General features: G+C 40.4%; 2 protein-coding genes across 14 annotated transcripts in view; one reads left to right on the forward strand and one right to left on the reverse strand.

Annotated features, from left to right (window-relative positions):
- si:ch211-216l23.2 (uncharacterized protein LOC565061 homolog) overlaps window positions 1–8,574 on the reverse strand; it is a 32,185-nt gene extending 23,611 nt beyond the window's left edge. For both annotated transcript variants that reach the window (XM_036003282.1, XM_031294810.2), the window contains exons 1-5: window positions 8,366–8,574; window positions 8,083–8,169; window positions 7,462–7,535; window positions 5,594–5,717; window positions 735–934 (exon numbers count right to left, since the gene is read on the reverse strand). In XM_036003282.1, coding sequence (XP_035859175.1) covers window positions 735–934; window positions 5,594–5,717; window positions 7,462–7,535; window positions 8,083–8,169; window positions 8,366–8,427 — 547 coding nt within the window. In that variant the 5' untranslated portion in view covers window positions 8,428–8,574. The remainder of the gene's footprint in view (window positions 1–734; window positions 935–5,593; window positions 5,718–7,461; window positions 7,536–8,082; window positions 8,170–8,365) is intronic.
- Window positions 8,575–10,492: 1,918 nt separating this feature from the next.
- cnot1 (CCR4-NOT transcription complex, subunit 1) overlaps window positions 10,493–21,691 on the forward strand; it is a 29,766-nt gene continuing 18,567 nt past the window's right edge. For 8 of the 12 annotated variants that reach the window (XM_031294798.2, XM_031294804.2, XM_036002839.1 and 5 more), the window contains exons 1-9: window positions 10,493–10,684; window positions 12,257–12,545; window positions 12,692–12,799; window positions 18,385–18,483; window positions 18,649–18,717; window positions 18,905–18,959; window positions 19,381–19,584; window positions 19,735–19,903; window positions 20,165–20,291. In XM_031294798.2, coding sequence (XP_031150658.1) covers window positions 12,444–12,545; window positions 12,692–12,799; window positions 18,385–18,483; window positions 18,649–18,717; window positions 18,905–18,959; window positions 19,381–19,584; window positions 19,735–19,903; window positions 20,165–20,291 — 933 coding nt within the window. In that variant the 5' untranslated portion in view covers window positions 10,493–10,684; window positions 12,257–12,443. Of the gene's footprint in view, window positions 10,685–12,256; window positions 12,546–12,691; window positions 12,800–18,384; window positions 18,484–18,648; window positions 18,718–18,904; window positions 18,960–19,380; window positions 19,585–19,734; window positions 19,904–20,164; window positions 20,292–21,691 lie in introns of those variants that run through there. The other 4 variants (XM_031294799.2, XM_031294809.2, XM_036002840.1 and 1 more) reach the window with 2 other exon arrangements.

Raw genomic sequence — 21,691 nt, forward strand, 5'->3', positions numbered from 1 at the left:
TTGCTTATTCCCTTTCGATACCACTCTCATGTCTGTACAGTCAATATGAAGCTACAGTAAGCAGCCGCTTAGCTTAACTTAGCATAAAGACTGGAAACATCTACCCTGGATTTGTCCAAAGGTAGAATATTTTGTAGTCTCTACTGGTTGCCCAGCAGATAACAAATAAAAAATAGCCGCACACATAACCCCTTGTAAAAACAATGTTGTGTTTTTACACTTTGTTCTGGCCTTTTTGAGGTTTTTGTACAGATTAAACAAACACGATATAAACATGTTAATTAGTGGAATTTCTAACTCTTGGCAAGAAAGCCAAACCAACTACCTTTTACACACCTACTCTGCTACTTTTGGGCTTCATTTAGTTTAAGTATGTACTGTTATGTGATGTCAAAGTATATACCAGTGGCAGCCAGTGGATGATGTGCCAACAGAGTGCCATGAATATTGTGTAGATTTGATGGATTTTGAGATGATTTTTTTTTCAGTGGAGTGCAGAATTGTATCTTGTAGTGCAGATCTGTAAATGTTGATGTTTTAATGGGAATATTCATTGTTTTTATTGGGTTTTGTGCTAAATCCATTTCAGATTTTTTTTTTTTTTTTTTTCCTCAAAGATGTTGGTAGAATCTACACAACACGTAAACTGCATTAGACCATTAGTTGAAAAAGGGATGGAGGGGTGTAACTCAGGTGGTTTGGCTAAGCTTGAAGGAATGGGGGCAGGGACTTACTTTTGAGGGATTCTGAGAATATGATAACAGTGCAGGAGGACAGAGCTACGTTTGTCTGCTCCACCAGAATACATAACGGGGAGCCTTCTGCTCGGACATCCTGCAGAGCCCGGGTCAGGCCCGATTCCGCCTGAAGGTAGAGCATTTCCACTGACAGGCCACGCTCCTGCAAGCACTGGCTTAGCGATTTGGGGTAATCCCTTTGAGAGGAAGAGAAACACTTTGTTAACTTGACATTTTTATATTAAGTGACTCAGATGGCATATAGAGAAACCTAAGTTATATCTCTGAGAGGAACAGAGGGTTATTTCTTGATTTATAGTGTGCTTCAACAACAAAAAACTTAATCGGAGCTCATCCTTCCGTTTGTGTGGTGAAATCGGTTTGTGTGGATCTTTGATTAGACAGGACTTGACGTAGCATTATGTAGAGCTTTGTGTGGCACGAACACACGGTTTTGTGCTCTTTCAGATGTATTTAGTGTTGTAGTAGTATGTGTTTAGGTAATACATCAGGTCAAACAGATGGTATTCATATGGACGACTTGAGTGAATGTGTTTGGAATTTGCAAGAAAAAGTGACCACTCTATTGAATGGTGCTGTTTGATATAGGTGTGGAGAAATGTCTGGATGTGGCTGGGTTTGGTGGCATTTTACTATTACATCTTTCTAAAGCATCAATGGGAAGGTTTTCATATTGGTTGCCGCAACTCATGGAGCATGGGCTTCTTACTACTGTAGATTAACATTCAACAACCATACAAGGGGAAGATCTGTTAGAAGAGGCAGAGATACCAACTCTGGTAAATGTAGCAAGGCATCCACAGACATAGAAAGCAGCAAAGCAGAGAAAAATTGGGTAAACAACAAAAAAAAAATTATTGATTGTACGAACATCTTAATTGGCCGTTGGAATGCATTGTTAATGCAAAGCATCCAAGCCGACTATAGCCGCCAGAGCCACCGTTTAAACCTACAGAGGGTCAGCGTTTACTATTCAAAACAAGATTTTTTAAAAAGGAGTATTCCTCGAACACCTGTAATACACATTTCATATTGCAGATACCACGTTCTTATGGCATGTAACAATGGCTATTAGTCATTAGCTAATGTGTCCCAGAGCGGCAAATAGCCTTTTGAATGAATGCACTATGCAACATTAGTGCCGTTACCAGAATACAAGTTGAACAATTGAACCATAATACCAACGTCTGTACTACTTTTACATTTGTATTATAAATCAAAACCAAAAGCTTGTGACAAAGCTCTATATGTTGTTTTTTTTAAAAAGAACAAGAAATGTAACATGTATGCATACTTAAATACAGCTCACTGACATAACATGTATTTATTTTTACTTAAAAAGTAGAATGAACAGTTGTTAAGCATGTTATGGCACTGATAAATCCAGTCCATTTTGTTGTTTAGGTAATAGGTAGCCTGCTGATAACCAGCAATGTCCCGTTTAATTGAATTAATAGTAATAATTCACTTTAAGTGGCACACTAGGGATCATAAATTAGTATCATAGCAGTGTTAGTGCTATGATGACACGGCTGCCATATTTGGTAAAGCTTCATAGTCGCCATTTGTGTAGGAGTATCTTGTGCATGAATTCATTTTTGCATTGTGTAGTGAGTGCACATCTTTTATGTGCGTCTACTATTGCTTTGTAAATAGGACGCAACAGTAACATTACAAATTAGCGTGTGTTTAATCATTTGTCACCAAATGAGGTAAAGGCTGATCAATTTAATGGTGTTCATTTATGAGCTTAAAAGATAATGCTGAATGTTTCGTTTTATTATAGGTCTATATTTAGTCATGGGTGTGGATTTGGTGAAAGATTGTGATTAATGTTAGACCTGCGTGATACTGTACATTTTGATGTATGAGACTGTAAAATGATGACTGTGCTGAACACTAAAACATAGCTCTGAATGTTCCTACTTTCTTTGGGTGAGCATGAATGGCACATAGAAATTTGTCTTTTTATTTTGACAAATCTGGTGCAGTAATACAATTGCATGTTAAATGAAGTGGGTGAAATTTGGATCAGGTGTTTGCAGAAGTCACAGTTCTTGCACTGCAAAATAGGCTTCTGAGGAGACCAGGAGTATAAAAGACTGTAAAAAAAAAAAATCTGTTGGACATCCATTTTGGGAAGTCATGTCCCGGCCGTGTAATAAAACGTAGTGAAACCTAGACACACATAGGGGATTTCTCCTGGTGAAAGATCTTGTAGTGTCAGTGTGTGACCGGCCAGTTATGTAGTGTGAAAACCATCGTGGTTTTCACACTACATAACTGACTGGCGACATCGTGACTTCACAACTCCTAATTATAAGACAGCAAGTTGTGTAGTGTAAATAATATAGCCACCTGACAACTTTGAAAGTCGTGTTGTTAACGTATGGCTACACACACACACAGTTGGGGGCCGCAGGGGGGGGACCCAGAAATAAAAACCACAGCGGCCTGCAGTAAAAAGTTGTGACAGATTCAACTTTTGGAGAAACGCGACACGTCGTCGCATAGAGTAAACAGTAGATATTACCGTCTCTAGCGCTGCTGTCACTATCCAATGTGAGTCGAGTGCAGATGTGAGTTGGGCATGCGTCACTTTGCGACAGCCCCACACACATAGGCTAGCAGATCGGTTTTGCTGTTAGCCACAGAATAATGAGATAGGTACATTACATAGCAGTAATTTATTATTTAGCGTAAGGCATCACATTTTCACGGCATGATCCCTGATGTCAGTTCTAGATTAGAGGCTGAAGTAGCCTACAAGAACCTGCTACAAGAGACTTCTGTAATGTCAATACAATAAAAATGGACCTACATAATGAAGGTCGTTCACTGCTGGCTACAAGTTAGCAATCAAGCACAACAAAGGCTGTCACTTGAATGGCGTTTTGAGCTAACGTTAGCAATCAAACAATCATAGATAGCTAAAACGTTTGCCGGATCCCTTGGCGTTATGCCGTAAACCGTTTAAATCTGAGCACGCGCAACTCACATCTGCACTCGCCTCACATCGGGTAGTGACACTGCCACAAGAACGTTTTAAAACACTATGGAGGGTTAAAAAAAAAAACAAAAAAAAAAACGAGAGTTGACTGTTGCTGACTGTTTCCTGCAACAAACTCCAGCACAAGGCACAGTCCCCCGTCTCTTTTCTTTTTCTCCGTGAAATGAAGCTGCCTACAAGTGCGGTCGGAAATGTCAAGATCTATAAATGATCTGACAAAAAACAATTATTGTGAAATGTAAATTGGGGGGGGTTAAATAACACAACAGGGCGTCACACAAATGGGTCATTTTAATGGCACTGCCAACACCACGCAGCCCTGCGGCTAATCACCAGATCGCTTTCTTCAGTCTTCAGAGCCACTGGGAGTGCTGTTGTCAAATACACAGGGGTTAACTGGTTATCTTCAACAGTTGAATCTAACAAATCCAAATCTGATCCAGCAGTTGCTTATAGTAAGTGTACTACTCTCACAACTGTAAAACAGCTACACTGGCTGAAAACGTTCCTTTATATACTGTATGCATATCTAGCGACCTAGTTACTGTTCATTACGACAGCGACGCTGGTATTGTTTTCACCTTGTGAACCTGTGTGTGTGTGTGTGTATCATCATGGCAAAATGTGGTCCTGGAGACACCTATTGTAGCGGGAACTACCACAGAAGAGGATTTAAAGTGCTCATATTATGCTTTTTGGCTTTTCCCCTTTCCTTTATTGTGTTATATATCTTTTTTGTGCAAGTTATAGGTTTACAAAGTGAAAAAGCCCAAAGTCCACCCCAAAGGGACTTACCATCTCCAACAGAAAACACTGTTCACAAACTGCTCCAAACAGCTCTATTGTAGTCCAGCATTTACTTCCGTGACGAACGTGCATCACTTTGTAACGCACGCTATTAATGCTCGCCTAGCTGCTAGCATGGCATGCCCTCATACTCTGCTTCTGACTGGCTAGTAGTCCTTACCTAGGTACTGCGCATGTGCGACTCCCAACAAAGATGGAATAAAAGTGAGATGCCTCACTCTGTAGCTAAAACAGAGAGCTCAACACACAGGGTGAAAAGAGGAGCTGCAGCAATGTGTAGTACGACAAAAATAGTGTTTTTTGAAAATTAAACCACATAAACCTATTCCGATATAACCTCTAAATACAATTATGAACCTGAAAATGAGCATAATATGAGCACTTTAAGTACTTTGCCAGCTGTTCATTTTTCCATCTGTCTGTGGAAATATTTTCATGGCGATAGCGTCACAAGCGTGAAAATGCAGTCACGAAACTTTACAGGCGTGTAGTAGAGATCGAAGTGTTCGAAGTGTAGTCCGAGCAAGGATGCCGGAAGTAAGGGAGTAGAAAGTAGGGAAGGTGACAGCAGAGTAAACCAAGACGTTGTTAAGCATTATTGTTAAGTGAAACAGGACTAGTGAAACAATACAATCCCTGTTATTTGCTGATTGAGGCATAGAAACCCAAACGTGAGTATAGACATGTTTTATTCAATCGACATGATGGGGAAGACTAGGAAAATTAGGCCTCGGTGTAAAATGACTAATTACCCTTTGGTACAATTTGCATAAGAACATGTTTTGTCTTCTTACATCATTACATATTACATTGATTCAATTGGCGTCTGTCACTGGCAGGTGAGCATAAATACAGGAGCCGAATTCTTGGCTGCCCCCCCCCACCAAATAAATAAATGGACAATTAAAAAGGACATCCATCAGTCTGGTCTCTCGCTGACTGGCAGCAAAGTATAAACCCTGCATGTAAAAGCAAATGTCCACTACAACTGCTTGTTATTTTTGTTATAAGTACTCACAGGCACCGGTTGGTGACAGAGAGGACCACACAGTCGGCCGGCTTCTTCTCGTCCTGCACCTGTCGGTAGAACTTCTGATACAGGGCTTTACGTCGGTCCGCTGGGGTGCAGCCGTCTGGCTTGGCTGTGTGTGTTTGGGGGGTGGGGGGGAGACATGGTGAGGTAGTTGGGGAGACAGAGTAGAGAGAGTAAAGGGAGAAGAGAATTTGCAGGTAGAGAAATGAGAGCAGATGTTTGGTTAATTTGATATCAACAGTAAGCAAGGCCAATAAAATGGCATTTAACTTAATGTATTTGCTGTAAACTGCATATTGGGGCGCACCATAAGACGAGACGTGTTACTTAAAAGTGTAAACCAATGGGGTATTTCATTTATGATAGCGCAGTGGATACGCAGTGGCACGATAGAGTAGGAGCACATCGCGTCATACTGGAAAAGCCACAACTCTCTGCTCTCCATTGACTTGGGCTGCATCTCATAACCCTTATTTGATAGCTCCTTGACTCCTCGGTTGAACCGGAAGTTATTCTGTCCCTCCTCGGTGAAGGCCGTCTCAAAGCCCTTATTTATGCCCCGAGGAGTGAGCATCGAGAAGGGATCATCGAGTAGCTATAGGCAAGAATACACAAGAGCAGCCTTCCCGGAAGCCGTGCAGCTGAAGGAGTTGCTAACTCCGCCCACACAGCTAACAAATTCATGTGACGCTTAAGAGGAAAGGACGTCTCATGCCTCGAAAACACGTTTGATCGTTGCCTCTCTCCTCCCATGATTTCCTCGCGTCTCTCCCGTGCCTCCTCGGTGGGAGGGACTAAGACGCGAGGCAAGTGGAGGACTCGAGGAGGCAATTTAAGGGTTACGAGGTGCAGCCCAGGATTGCGTGAAGGTGCCTCATCGCCAATTCCGTCTGCCAGCAAACAACAGAAAAATGCCTAAAAAGGTGTGCTGGGATGCACTACCTACAATATGAAGTACCCATAACTTAAGTTTTTATAAGCTGTGGAACCGAAAAACTGAGCTTTTATTAAGACTAAAGTGGATACACGTGAGGAATCAACAGGAAGAATGGGAAGACTGTGGGATCTTGACACTATCCTAGGACCTAGGACCTATTACGTTTGCAGCTAGCATTTTGTTAACAAGTAAAATATCCAAATGGCAGTTTCAGGTCGGGCTGGACGATTATTTGAAAATGTATCGACATCGAAATTCTGAAGCTGTTGTTGATAATTTTCATAAAAATAAAATGTGACTTTTTTCTCAAGACATTTTTCTTTCAAGCAATGTGTGCTTTCATTTTAATTTCATACATTTTCAATAAATAGCCATAATAGCTCCCGCTTTGTGTTTCCTTCAATTATTTAAAAAATAAAAACACAAAAATAAGCACTTTTCAATAAGAAAACATATTTCACCTTTAATATTTGAGCCTATTTACAGTACAAACCTTGCCAATGAACTATGAGGACAAAATAAAACAAATCACAAAAATTTTTAATTATCGTTCATTTATCGTTAAAGGTAAAATGTGCAAATAATCGTGATTTTGATTTTAGGTTATATCGTGCAGCCCGTTTCAGACTAACTATATTTCTGTAAATTAAGACAACACGCGTAATGTCGGGCATATCGGATCTCAAAGTCTCCTCATTCTTCCTGCCACTTTCGTCTTCCTAAAAGCTCAGTTTTTTGGTTCGGCAGTTTACAAAAACTTGAGTTATGGGTACTTCACATTGTAAGTAGCAAGGAATTAAAAAGAAAATAAATGGTGTCTTTGTGTTCATGGTTTCTGATGGCCTCATTAAAAAAAGAGCATACAAAAAAATGTGTTACTGCGCTTTTAGTGATTAATATGAAGAAAAAGTCTCACCATTTGGCTGATGCTTGTACCCCTCGTACTTCACACTTCCACTGTAGTTTTGAATTTGGTCTATATCTTCATAACTGAAAAAGGCAATGAAAACAGGAGCATCATACAACGTTAGATTTTAATGAGGGAGGCATTTCTATGCCTACTGTTCAATAGGCCATTATATGGGATGACTTGATATAAATAAAAAGGTTATGAAGACTGGAAAAAGAGACTGAAATCATGACTTCAGATCCAAACAAGTGGCAGTTTCTTTCCAAACCTCACAGTGAAGTATGCTTCAAAGACACTGGGTCTAATCTACATTGCAGGTTTCAATGTTACAGTCTGGTTGTTATTTGGTCCAAAACACAAACAAAAACAAGGCTATGTGACTGCACTGAAATGTTTGTATTCCTCTTTCCACTCCAGTTGTGTTGCATTGTTGTTGTGCTGTCAACTGTTTGTCCTGACAGCCTTATCTAAATAAGCCACTTTCTTGTCCAATTTTTCCAATGTTGAAAACAGAGATACTGATGAAAAAAAGGCCCGTATTATAATCCACGTAATATCAATCAACTACCAAACAAACACTGCGGATTAATGTTAAGAGACAGAGGCTTTGAATTGTAAGGCTGGTACCTTTCCAGGGCATCCTTGAGCTCTTCGGTCCTCTCCTCTCTGTTGGGGTAAGGCGCTGCTCTCCGAAACAGACGCAGTTGTTGAGCACTGCACAACACAAGAAGGGACTGTATGAGTGCCTTACTACCAAATACAACTCACGTTAACTGGTGGAAGAGGGGTAGGTGTCAGTTTGTAGAACCCACGCCGTTTTTTTTTTTTTCTACTAACGTTATGGGTGCTAACGTTACCTAGCATGTCAGCTGCTAATGCTAAACTTGCTACAGTGAACCATTCCGCTTACCTTCCGTTTGGGTTAGCTGGTGGCCGCCGGGCTGATGCAGACGATTTCGTCCAAGACGACATTTTATCACTGCAACTTCAACCAAATAAACCGAAGATTTTAATCACAGGGAGAGGAGAAAATATTTCCCGAGGTTACTCCACCAGTGATCCGCGCTACATCCCTCCCTGTAGTGAGGAGGAGGAGCAGCTCTTCTTCAGGCGGTTGACTAGCCAGCTTACAGCAGTTGTATTACCTTCACGCCACCTACTGGCTGTAAAATAAAATGGGAATAGACTGTAAAACTGATGATGCCTTTGAACCATAGACTACAGTCTATGCTTTGAACCCTTTTAGCATACAACTTTTGTATCCTTTCGTGGTGCTGCTAGTTTCCCCATACCCACCATTATACACATTACATGCCACCCATTTGTATGTGTCCTTAAGGAGTTATTCCCCCCCTCCCTCAAATGTTTTGATATCTCTCAGAGTAGGCTATCAGCTGAGGTTTTGAGATAGGCCTTTGTGCCCATGAGATTTACTACTGCCACCCAAAAACAGTTGGAGGGAAACAAAGTATTGTTTGTGGTATAACAAGGAGCTCTTCAGCACCACTATGTTGATGATTGGACCAGTGATGGAGTGCTGACCTTATCTATATCTGTTGATAGGTCATTGCAAATTTACATCAGACATGACTTTTTTTAAACTGTGCTGTCAATATCTGGTTGTAGCTGAGCTCCTATACCCTATTTAGTTTGGGTAAGGTTTTGGTCATGGTTTATGATTAGCTATGATAATGATTAGACATAGCCTACTGTATACATGGGCACTGGGAAGCCTATTAGGGCACATACTATATAACTGCAACACTTCAGGTTTGATTCCAACTGGGGACTTTTTTTCCGCAATACCTGTGGTATGGAACCATCCTCCTGTGGATATATACTGGAAATTAAACACAAGTTTAGCACAGTATGTGCAATTCCTGTGTGAGGCAAGCAGGGCAGATTTGCTGGATCTTTACACTCGATGTTCAAAAAATACTTCAGCTACAACAATGGCCCCATAAACAACCGTAACTGCTATTTCATCATCTAGTGTCCAAGTGCCACCTATGAGGTTATATGAACGGCAACCAAGTTGTCCTTTGGGATGTTGTCAAAACAGCAGTGGATGCCTTTGCTCTAGAGGACAGTGCCCGGCATGTGCCGAAAGGGCAGTACAGAATGCAGTCCCATGTCCAAAGTGAAAACTGGGGCCAGGGAACAATGCAAGTACTAAAGCCCCATAATTAATGAGGAAGATGTTTGCCTGGGTGTAATGGGAGTGTGCAACATTGTGTAAAAAAGGGAACAGATCTTTTCTGTCAGCTACAGCAATTTGGGCCACCTGGGCACTGTAGACCAGTAGCCCCGCTCCCACTATTGCTATGGGTGAATCTTAGAGCAACTATGGAAAAAGCAAACAGCAGGGTGTTCGTATTATGTATACATATGTCTTTTATGCTTTGTTTAGAGTAAACCATTTAGGGAGAAACACCAGGGTCTCTGTTTTGTCGACGTATTGTGCAATTAAATGTATGCAGCCAACATGTAGGCTAAAAAAAATTGTCAAAATTGTGTTGGTATGCAATAACTATATTTATACTGCACTGGTTGAAAAACATTGTGATTGTTCAACAATTAAAGGTTCAGAACAAGTTATTGCACATTATGGGGTTTAATCTCCAAAAACGGTGGATGCACACAGTTACACCTATACTGCAACTCAATAGCGTCTGTCATTAGACCCTCCTGTATGTTAAATGCTTCCTCATTCTTTAGAAAAGCTCCATTCAGAGACACATAAGACACGACGACCATATACGGTCGGTGGTACATAAGCTACATCCATGTTGGATATTGCCTGATTTGATAGTTTAGTATACTTGTAGTTTCGATTTTTTTTTTTGTGGATCCGGTTTCCCTCAATATGAAACAAAACAGGCCCGTTCATTTTGCATTTATAAAAAAAAAAAATCAAAACGGTGCTTAATCTAGATTGAACTAACGTTATGTCATAATTAGATGGCAGCCAACACGGACCAGAGGTGTCTACCATGGATGAAATGTGAATACTGGGCGAGCACCTTGCGTTTGTGTCGCGCGGATAAGCTCACGCACTATGGCACGCACTAGTCTTCAAACGTGAGCGCGCAGCCGCGGTGGTGACAGTCGCCATTTTATTTTGAAAATCAAACTGAACTGGAGCACACAGCGACTCTTCCATCTCGTCAAGTTTGTTGTGTGCGAAACAAGAAGGGATGAACATCTGAATTACTTTCTTGGGAGCACGGTGAGATTTATAATATATTTGGTGGACAGCCGTCGACAGAGCTATATACAGCACATAAGCAACGATGTTGATAAGGAGGATGGCCGCTAGCCACCAGTGCGGGGAGGTCTATTTGCTGAAAAACAGCTGTCATATTGGTCACATCAAAAAAAGTATCAATTCCTTAATTTAGAACGTTTCTTGAGTGTAGATAACGTAGCTAGTTCTCTATAACTATATTAGTCACATTTTTGCTTCAGACGATATTGACGTTGGCTTGGGCTAACGTTTACAAGATAGTTAGCATGTGAAACTAGCATGTAATGTTAGCAATTTCATAGATTAGCCAGACCCCCTCAGAAATAAGCTAACGTTAACAAGGTTAATGCTAACGGTAGCTGGCACGATCGCGCAAAACCCATCCGCAGTACCTGCGGCCTTCACGCTCACGGCCAAGGCATGTGTAACGGTAACGATCTCGAAAACTTAGTGATCGGTTAGCTAGTCAAAATGGCTGTTAAAAACAGTAAAAACGCAGTGTTAATTAGTTTTGCCTAATTATACACACCAGCTTGTTGCGGGCTCATGTTGCTAATGTTAGCTTTACGTAAATGCTAATATGATAGCATTAGCTCGTAGCCTACAGGGAGTTTGTAACATTTCACAGAGGTTAATGTTAGCTAGCTAGATATTGACCACTGGTACGTTATTCCGATTAGTAGAGATAAAAACATAGTATTGTAACGGTTAGTGTTAACGGTATCATAATTATCCAACGTTAAAACTCCCCTTGCAAGTGTTTATCAGCGTCATGGTAATGTTAGCTTGAGTAGCTAGGTTTCCCCATTTGCCACAGGAGTATTGTCCCCGAAAGGTGACGTTTGTTTTAAATCCATTTACTAACTTAGCCTGATATCATTCAGGATGTCTGATAAAGGTATGACTGCTAAACACTAAGTAACGTTAGCATCTAGAGCCCTTGCTAGTAATTTTGCTAACCTACGTTAGCTATCTCTTTGTTTCAATGGGTGATTTTTTTAACTCTGTCCATTAATTACTACAAATTCCTCGTTAGCTGCTTTTAATGCTACGTACCACTGAATTGGTTGATAAAGCTGCGGCAGTCATGGTGCTGTTGTAAGCGGAAAGGTTGGTCAGTTCAGTGAGCAACTTAACTAACGTTAGCTTTGACTCTAAGCCAGATATTAGGGTTCAGTCGAGGCCTAGTGCAAGCTATTGGCACGGCAAGTTTATATAACTACAATATATCTGTGGAGGTAGCGTACTAATCCACGTAGCGTTAAGTCAACTCATTTTGACTGTAGTTTGGGAATCTATTGGCAGATAAATGCCCAGACAGCAGACGCTAAAAATGTATTTCACTACACCTGTGTCTGTTATTCACGTAGGCCTCAAAGCCTGTCACAATATTTTGTGTTGACAATTGATTGTAAAAATGGTCCTGCATGAAAATAAGGCTAGAGAACTCTTAAGTTTTAGTGCTGTTCATAAAATGAATTCCTCCTTTTGTTTTATTTGTTTGTGTGTTAGGGTAAAAAAAACACATTTAATTTGTTTGTCCTTTCATTACAGATGCTGAACTCTATTTTAAACTGAAGGACTCTACCTAACACCGGGAGCTACTGACTTTGGAAGCCAATATTTTTCACATCTTTTTTGGGGGGGGGGGGAGCAGAAGTAACCTATCACTGAAGTGACTAAAGGGGAATAATGGTGATTTTGCGCCGTGCTCGGCCGCCTGCTTCCGCCCCAACCAGCAATGAATCTTGATTCGCTCTCGCTGGCTTTGTCTCAAATCAGCTATCTGGTGGACAATTTAACAAAGAAAAACTACCGAGCCAGCCAGCAAGAAATACAGCATGTAAGTGGTACCACACACATCAAGTACATTTTAGTACATCTGTCAACAGAGATCTTATGTTATGTTGTTATGCTCTTAAGTGTATCTATGTGAATATCTCCATGTGTCCACATGTTCCGTGTTGTGTTTTCCCTATGCTCTCCCAGATTGTAAATCGTCACGGTCCTGAGGCAGACAGGCATCTACTACGCTGTCTCTTCTCTCATGTGGATTTTAGTGGCGATGGTAAAAGCAGTGGCAAGGACTTTCACCAGGTAATTTTTGATTAGAGACACATTCATTTTTGGTTTAATTTATACTGTTTTTTTTCCTCCCATTTCTTTGTTAGTACTGTTGCTGCATAATTTGTGTTTACAAAACAAGGTAAATGGCATTTCAGACACTGCATTTGTTGGTTTTCCTTAAATTTACTCTCAAATTCTCAAACAGTTGTACTACATTTGGACTGCTCTTCTTGGGAGTTAAATTCATTGAGCAATTTATGGGTTTCCCATTTCCCAGGATATGCACGCAGCCAGGCATAGGGTTGGGTACCGAAACCCGGTTCCACTATGGAACCGGTTCCTACGCAAACGGTAGTATTCGGACCGGATTAGAACGCAAATTTCGGTTCCTCATTTCGGTTCCGACTGAAATATTTTCCCTCTGTCACTCCGGACAGCGGCAGACTCTTTTTTTCTTTCTCCCTTTTACGCCGAGTGGCGCACATGCCCGCTCGCGACTCGCGGTGTGAAGCGCGTGTCCGCGCTATTCCCCTGCCGCGCACTCTACAATCACAGCTGATAGACGGCTTTTAGTACACGCTCCGAAACGGACATAAAAATATCACACTTTCTCTGTAGTCTACCGTTAACTAGCTATCGTAAATGTAGGCTACTTTGTAAATGGCATATTTTCCCTCTGGGCTCACCAAAATGGACGTCTTTAGGCATATTAACCATTCACTGCACGTGATCACTAGTAAACATATTACGCTCTGCTAGTCTATCGTTCAGGACAAGACCCTGTAGCCTGGTGGTATTGTTTGCCCTTTCAAACTCATACCTGTGTGTCCAGGCCTCTTGGACACCACCTGAGAGAGTTTTCTCCTGTGCAGGACATGCCATAAGTCAGGAGAGGTGTAGTATCTCACCAGAGAAGCAAATATGGTCATTTTTCTGCAGAAGAACTGCTAAAGTTTGAAGCTGGTTGGCATACCAACTCAACAACATTTATTTAGTTCTTACTTGTTAATAGTGTAACTGTTATTTGTTAAATTATTGTAGTTATGTGTTAGGTATTGTAATTTCCCCTTGCGGGATTAATAAAGTATACATTATTATTATTATTATTATTATTATTATTAGGTGACTTAGGTTTACTTATTATATATTTAAGTACTTTAAAACGTTAATATATTGTTAAATTTAAATAATTTTCTATTTTAAAAAAACTCTATAAAAGAGCCTTTCTTTGATGTCATTTTTCAGTTTTTCAAGAATCGGTTTAGAAATCAGTTTAGGAATCGGAATCGTTTTAAAAGTACCGGTTTGGCATCGGAATCGTAAAAATCCAAACGGTACCCAACCCTAGCCAGGCAGCAGAAAACACATTAAAGGTTAACTACTGTTGTATTTTTTTCCAACCCTTTTTTCCTATGTTTTTGTGTCTAAGTGACATTGGTCCAGTATTAAGCGAGATCGCTGCAGTCAGCAGCGGTGAAACAAGCTACAATGTAAGTTAATAGGGCAATTGTGCAGCTTGTATTTACCTTCACAAAAGTGCTTGTTTTGCCACTGACAGGCTCAGATTATTTTTCTAAGTGTCTGACAACATTATGGAAAGGATTTCTAAGGAGGTCGACCTCTCTGTTAAAGAGTAAGATAATTTTTTAAAACATAAAAATTGCGTTCGCTAGACACCAGACTCCATGTAAATAAACCGTAATTTTAGCATCGTAAAATGCACTTCATCTTGGTTGAAATAAACGCATAGTTTACCATATTTTTTTAAAATGGAGTCTGGTGGGTTTAGCGCTAGAGACCTCAGAGCTGTTTCTGGTTAAACAGGTTAAATGGTTTTAGAAAGGTTCATCTCTGTATGGATCCTTTCCATAATGTTGTCAGACACTTAGAATAATAATTTAAGCCTTTTAGTGGCAAAATAAAGCACTTTTAGTGGCCCAAATTGATAATGCACATTTGCCCCATAGGGTTACATTGCAGCCCGGTCTGAGGCTGCCGGTTACAGCGTTCACGCTTAGTACTGGACCCGTTTCAAAGATTATTGTTCCTGTCAGTCACTTACACACAGAAACATAGGAAAATAGGTTGAAAAAAACAAACAGTAGTTACCCTTTTATATATATTTCTAGCATTTAGTGTTACCTCTTTAGAATGAAGGGCCTTTTCACACCTGAAAGTCTGGATTAAGGTTCATGTTTTCATTGCATTGTATGCCTTTTTATCTGATTAGTTTTGGTTTCACATTGCAGTTAGGCAAATGCACTAAAGAACTACACTTGACAAGCTACGTGAACCGCATCTCCCGATACTTGTAATTGATTGGTTTGTAGACGGTTTTCCCGTTCCTCATGTATCCTCTCTGGTCGGGAGTTTTTTCAACTGACTGCTGCTCTTCCCGTGCCACCGCAGCGCTTTTTGTTTTGTTGTGTTGTTGAAAAGTAAGACACAGGAACTTGGGTTTTGACAAGCTACACCATTTATTCAGAGACAAACTGAAACAACTGTAAAGTGTACATTTACTGCCACTTAACAAGTAAACTAAAATAAATTTCTCTGCTCTGATTGCCGACTGCTGTCTGCACTGAGAGCATTCACCATCACTCTTTCGTGTACACGCTAAGCACCGAGCTATTCCTTAAAGGAGCTACGCTTCTCTTACAACACAACTGTAGCCTGCCAGAACTTCCTGTAATAAGTCTGAACCATCCAAAAGAACACACTAGAAACAAACCGGACAATGGTTCAGTTTAATCTGGACCGAGATTTGTTTGGACCAAATTTCGTCCTCCCTCGGGAGGTTTTACACCTGTAATTTGGGTTCTAATCAAACTAAAAAGTCAGAAAGTCCTGACCAAACAAGGTAGGTGTGAAAGCCCCCTAAATTAGCAGACCTGCCAACCTTCACGCATTTCGACATCAAATTACACTGGCGCGAGTTGTTACTTTAAGGTACGCAAAAAGAGGCCAGTTGTCTGTTTTTTTTTTATTTATTTTTTTTTTTTTTTTTACACCTAAGTAATGAATAGAAATATAGTCGAGCCAATGGAGAAATTAAGCTGGGATGATTGTTTTTCTCCTACCAATAAGCTCTCCACCAATACAAAAAAATGACCAATGACAGTTTACCTCATACAGTAGCTTTTAATGTGAGTCACTTCACACTGTGTGGACTCAGAAGTTGCTGCAGGAATGTATATTTAATGTATATTTCTATCTCACCTGTCATGCTCTGTTATGTTGGCTTGTGCTCTTTGCCTTTTGGCAACAATAGCCGTTTTTAGGGTCAACTAGGTCATTCATGTGTGTGTGGTTCAAATCTGAAGAGTTTTTCAAAAAACAAATGAGGGGCAGTACTAAGAAAGTGAGTAATGACTCCTTGGCAAATGTGAGTCTATCAAAGCTTGAGGGAAGCTTGTGGCGATCATTAACATACATTGTTGCTATTCTCATGTCCATGGCATGCAAGACTTTGCTGTGAGCAAATAAAGTAACTTTTTTACCACATGCTCCACGTTGATAGACAGTAGAGAGATCTAGCCGACATGGAACTCCGTGAGAGATATCAGCTTGTAGCTGTAAACGAACTAACCCAGACAGGACCATTAGGAAGGGGATGAAACAATCACTGAAGCAATTGGCTTTTACTACGGCATCTTATATTGCGTGACGTATTATCTAGCCAAGGTGGAACTACTTGTAACACCACTTAAATTGTATTTTCAGTTTTATTGCAAAAGTCTATTTAGTTTTTTCAGTTTCATAGCATAAGAGCCCTTAATGTGATAAATAATAATTTTGTTATTGGAGTACAAACACACCTCACAAAGCTATTGTGTATTAAACATGATTATTATAATAATGGTTATTACATTCTGATAACTTGGTAAATAATTATTTTCTCAACTTAAAATCAATACTCAATCTCCGTTATATGGCTGTGAAGTTGGCATTGTTTTATCCCAGGTGGTATTAAAAAGTCTTTAAATTTAACTTAGAGAAACTAGGGGGTACCCTGTAATATTAAAGCTTCAAGGAAAAATTGTTTCATATTGACGTAATTGCAGACCTGGATGAAAATATTTATCAAACAAACGTTTGTCTCTAACATTTAAAATCTCTTGTGAGAACAATTGTACACTTTTACACGTCAACTGTGGCAGTTTAGCATCTGTGATGGATTCACTGAAGACGGGTGAAACGAGTAGGTCTGGTCTTCCAGGGCTTCAGATTGCGACAAGATGGTCGCATTTTGCAACCATTTTTTGAGACGGTGCGAGTACTTTTTTACAACTGATTGCACATTTGACGGCTTTTTCGTGTGAAAGGGGCCGAGTCCCTGAGTGATTAGCTGCCTTTCTTGTCTTTCTATCCATTTTTAATGGGGGTAGTACGGTGGCAGGGGATGCTGCGGCGGGAGCCGGAAAAAACGCAGCGGCCTGGGTGAAAAGTTGAGACAGTCAACCCGATGTCACACTGCAATGGCCAAGTAGGCCTAGAGCTACATTGGGTCGGGCCGCGCTCAATACTGGGGGCTAAGTTACAGCAGCTAACGTTAAATATCGAGTTCCCTTGTTGCGGAGCCTCACCTTAAACTACATTACGTATGCAACTACAACTAAAGAAGGCAGTGGAATAGCTAAACATTTTGAATGCAAGAGAGGGACAAGGAAGCCATCGCTAACTGCTAAGCTAAAGTAGGTAACAGAACTGAAAAGCGCGTAAACAACTAAGATTGGTTAGGGTAAGAATACCAGAGTAAGCTAATCAGAGGCACAGTAGGGCGAGTCATTCTTACCAAGCAGAAGGCAGGACAGCCAAGCCGGTGTAGCCAGTTTTGATTATAGTGGGAGGGTAGTGTTGCTGCAGCCGCTCCACGAACGTTCCGCATATGTTATGTCTAACTGCTTGTTCAATTTAGCCTTCCTGTCAGACTGGCAATCTTGAGTAACCACGATTCGACACTTGAAAATAGAAGTGATTGCCAAGCCTATTCCAGATTCTGTTGTATTTTTTCCCAAATTCTGTGTTTTATGAAAGAAGCACATTTTGTCATCAGTAAGAGTGTCTTATGTAGTGGATGAAGTTTTTTTTTTTTTTTTTTAAACCAGTAAAAAAAAAATTAAGAATGTTATGAATATTAATGAATTTGATGTAACACAACATTGCACTGTTTTTATCTAAAAGTACTTTAATACAGTTATAAAACAAACTTTCATCCTTTTTTCTAATGTGTGTGTGTGTGTGTCTGTCTGAGCCCTGCCTTAGTGAAACGCAGAGGACAAACAGCGTTTCCGTAAATAACACTGAAACATAGCTGCATAGTTGTTGTTTTTAGTTCATTTAGCTTAGGCACTGTGAAATAAAAAATATCTGCGCATATATCTCAAAATGGCATCACTGGGAAACCTGTATTTCATAAATGATTTCCGATTTATCATCTTAATAGTACCTTTTTCCCACGTTGTGATTGTGGTAGAATTGTCACAATTGAGTGTTTATCGCATATGTTTTCATGTTGATTCTTGTGACAGACTTACTGTCTTATCTTATTCTTCACCTGCCTCTGTTTTCTTTACTCTTTTTCTCGGTACGTTTTGGTTTTCAACTTGCCCAAGACACAGTTTCTGATTCAGGAGTGTGTGTCGCTGATATCAAAGCCAAACTTTATCGCTACTCTGTGTTACGCCGTTGACAATCCACTGCACTACCAGAAGGTAAGGAGCAGATGCCAGAATTTCTGTATTTTTACTGTGGTAGCCTGAATGTATGACAGCCCTGATTGATAGATGCATAAGACATACTACTAAAAGCAAGCAAGAAAATGGTCACAGGTTACAATCGGCTGAAAATTAAGGTGTGTGACTTAAACTGTCTTTCAGAGTTTGAAGCCATCGGCCCACTTATTCACTCAACTGAGTAAAGTTCTTAAGCTCAGCAAGGTCCAAGAGGTAAGCCAGCTCTGCATTGGGCTTTGTTATTTACCAATCTTTACGTGTTTATCTGGGACAATGTTCATACAGTACATGGTTTACATTTGTAAGTTTAAGAAGTATTGACTGTCAACACGTGTGACCTAAAGAAGTCTATCTGAAGTAGGAAAATGTATTAAAATTTATTTTAAATTTTTTTTCCCAGGTGATATTTGGACTTGCTTTGCTCAACTCCAGTAACGCAGACCTTCGTGGTTTTGGTAAGTGATTCTAGTAGAGCCTGACATATTTAAACCTGTAGCTAAGATGATCTGTTTTTAAATGGCCATACACGTTACTGTGAAAAGCATTCAAAGTTATTACATGGTCTTGCATTAAACCTTGGCTGAAATGTGCATATAAGCAAGCACATAAATATCCTTTTTTTTTAAAAAAAAAAAAAAAAAAAAAGTTGGGTGTTTTTACACTTTCCATGCACTATGGGCAAGTTGGCGTTCTTTTTTGTCTACCCAGCAATTTAATGAACTTCCTTTTATAAGTGAATACTGCTTTTCATCAAGTTGTGATAAAGATTGGTAACACATGGGGATACAGGAATGAGGTGTCTAAATAATCTGAATCATGTTTATGGATGCCCACATCACTTTAAATGACAAAATTTGTCTTGTTAATGTTTCTCAGCTGCGCAGTTCATCAAGCAGAAACTTCCAGACCTCCTGCGGTCATACGTTGACGCAGATCTCGGAGGAAACCAGGAAGGTGGCTTCCAAGATATTGCCATAGAGGTCTTGCAGTTACTGCTCTCCCATCTACTGTTTGGCCAGAAGGGAGCCAGTGGGGTAGGCCAAGAGCAGATTGACGCCTTCCTCAAGACACTTTGCCGAGGTATGGGGAAGCGGTGGTCAACACACTTTTTTTCTTGCCTAAAGTTAACGATGCATTTGTCAGACGGAATAGAAATGGTACAAATTCTGTTCATACATTGTTTTTCAGTGTTACTGTGCCACATTTGTTTGATTGTGTGTTGTATTTCAGATTTCCCCCAGGAGCGCTGCCCCGTGGTGCTCGCACCACTGCTGTACCCTGAAAAACGGGACATTCTCATGGACAGGATCCTGCCAGACTCGGGGGAGTTAGCTAAGACCATGATGGAGAGTTCTCTTGCAGAATTCATGCAAGAAGTTGGCTATGGCTTCTGTGCTAGGTGAATTCATGTTTACATTCTTCTAAGCTACATTTTAAAATTAACACAAGTTATAATTTTAAAATAATCTTGTGTATTCAAATCATCCAGTGAATGCAGTGTAATTATGTGAAAGACCACTTGAAGGGCATTCAGACTAGGCAAAATTTGGCCCAATTGTTGGATTTTTTTGACTGTCCTATACCATATACAATTACAGTGGGGTTTAAATTTAATTTTTAAATGTGAATGTTCAAAATAATGGTCCCTATGTCTCTCCAGTCTTGATGAATGCAGAAACATAATCCTTCAGTATGGGGTGAGGGAGGTCACTGCCAGCCAGGTAGCCAGGGTCCTGGGCATGATGGCTCGCACCCACTCTGGCTTAACTGATGGCATCCCACTACAGGTGAGTTGCTTTATTTGTGTAATAGCGGTAACCCACCACTGGCGAAGAGCCGCTCGTGGTGAAGCATAGGTTCATGCCTGATTGCAGCGCCTGGTTCCTGGCATTTCTCTGGGCCGGTCACAAAGCGATCCTCTCTATCTAAACTTTCTTTTCTCCACTCTACAGCGTGGCTCTCTCTCGCTCTTTCTTGCTCCTCGTGTGTTTTCGGTAGTTATCCAACAACAACCTCAAGCAGGGCCTCTCCAAACTCTCTCTCTCTCTCTCTCTCTCTCTCTCTCTCTCTCTCTCTCTCTCTCTCTCTCTCTCTCTCTCTCTCTCTCTCTCTCTCTCTCTCTCTCTCTGCCTGATTGCGTGTCTTGCTAGACACAGCTAAGAAGTCAAAACGGCGAAAGGCACCAAAAACCTGGGTGTTTTATTTTGAAATTTGTAAAGTATCCGGCTGCACTGTGCCTTCTCCACGCCTGATCACAGTATAACATGGGCACCCAAATGAAAATGCAAAAAATTCCCGGCGCTTCGCGTTTGTTTCTGGCGTAAGAGCCATGTGCTGCCAGAAGTCCGTTGACTACTTAACTTTGGTTTACTTAATATGGACCAGAGGATGAGACAACATTCTATTTCATTTTAGTTGCAGTCGATTTCTGTTTACACACATGCTACAAACCAAGAGGTGTAAACATGAAGTGGTGAAACTGTTTACCTAGTCTGGGTTTTACTTAGTTTCACATAAATAAATCCAGACATTTAAAAGGAGTATGGGCAATTTAAACCATCTTTCTTTTGATTTTTATGCTACCTGGATCTCCTCCTAGACACCCAGCTCACGAGACGAGATGAGCCATGAGATTGGGTTCACGAGATTGAGACAAGATTTTAACACTATTTTAAAGAAAACTACAATGAAGAAATATGACAGGAAAAATAGTCCTTTATTTAATCGAAAGTCACAAAATGAAAAACGAGTACTGAAAGGTTTTTCCACAAACTCAAATGACTGGCGTATCTCCTGCATAACTAACAGTTACACCGTTACTTATTCCATATGTACGGTGGAGAGTCTCTTTATTCAGAGAACCAAGATTACAGCGCAACAAAGCGTTTTCTGGTAGACCAGTTGTTTTGTACTTGAATTTGTCATTGTACAGTAGACAGAGAAACAAAACACTCAACAGATGATTTTTGTGAAGACAGATGCTCTTTTCTCCTCTGCATTTTATTTATTGCAGCAGTAAACAAGGAAGTATGCTACTCTAGTATCGATTTTATGACCATTATAGGACGATCGGAGAATATTTCTTTGTTTAATATCATTAAAAGTAAAGTTAGGTTTTGCTTTCCGCTTCCCGACTCATTTTAAAAATGACAGAGGTCTGCGTGGGACAGCGCCACACTGAACTGCA

This window comes from Sander lucioperca, chromosome 7 (genome assembly GCF_008315115.2).
Source record: "Sander lucioperca isolate FBNREF2018 chromosome 7, SLUC_FBN_1.2, whole genome shotgun sequence".
NCBI lineage: Eukaryota > Metazoa > Chordata > Actinopteri > Perciformes > Percidae > Sander > Sander lucioperca.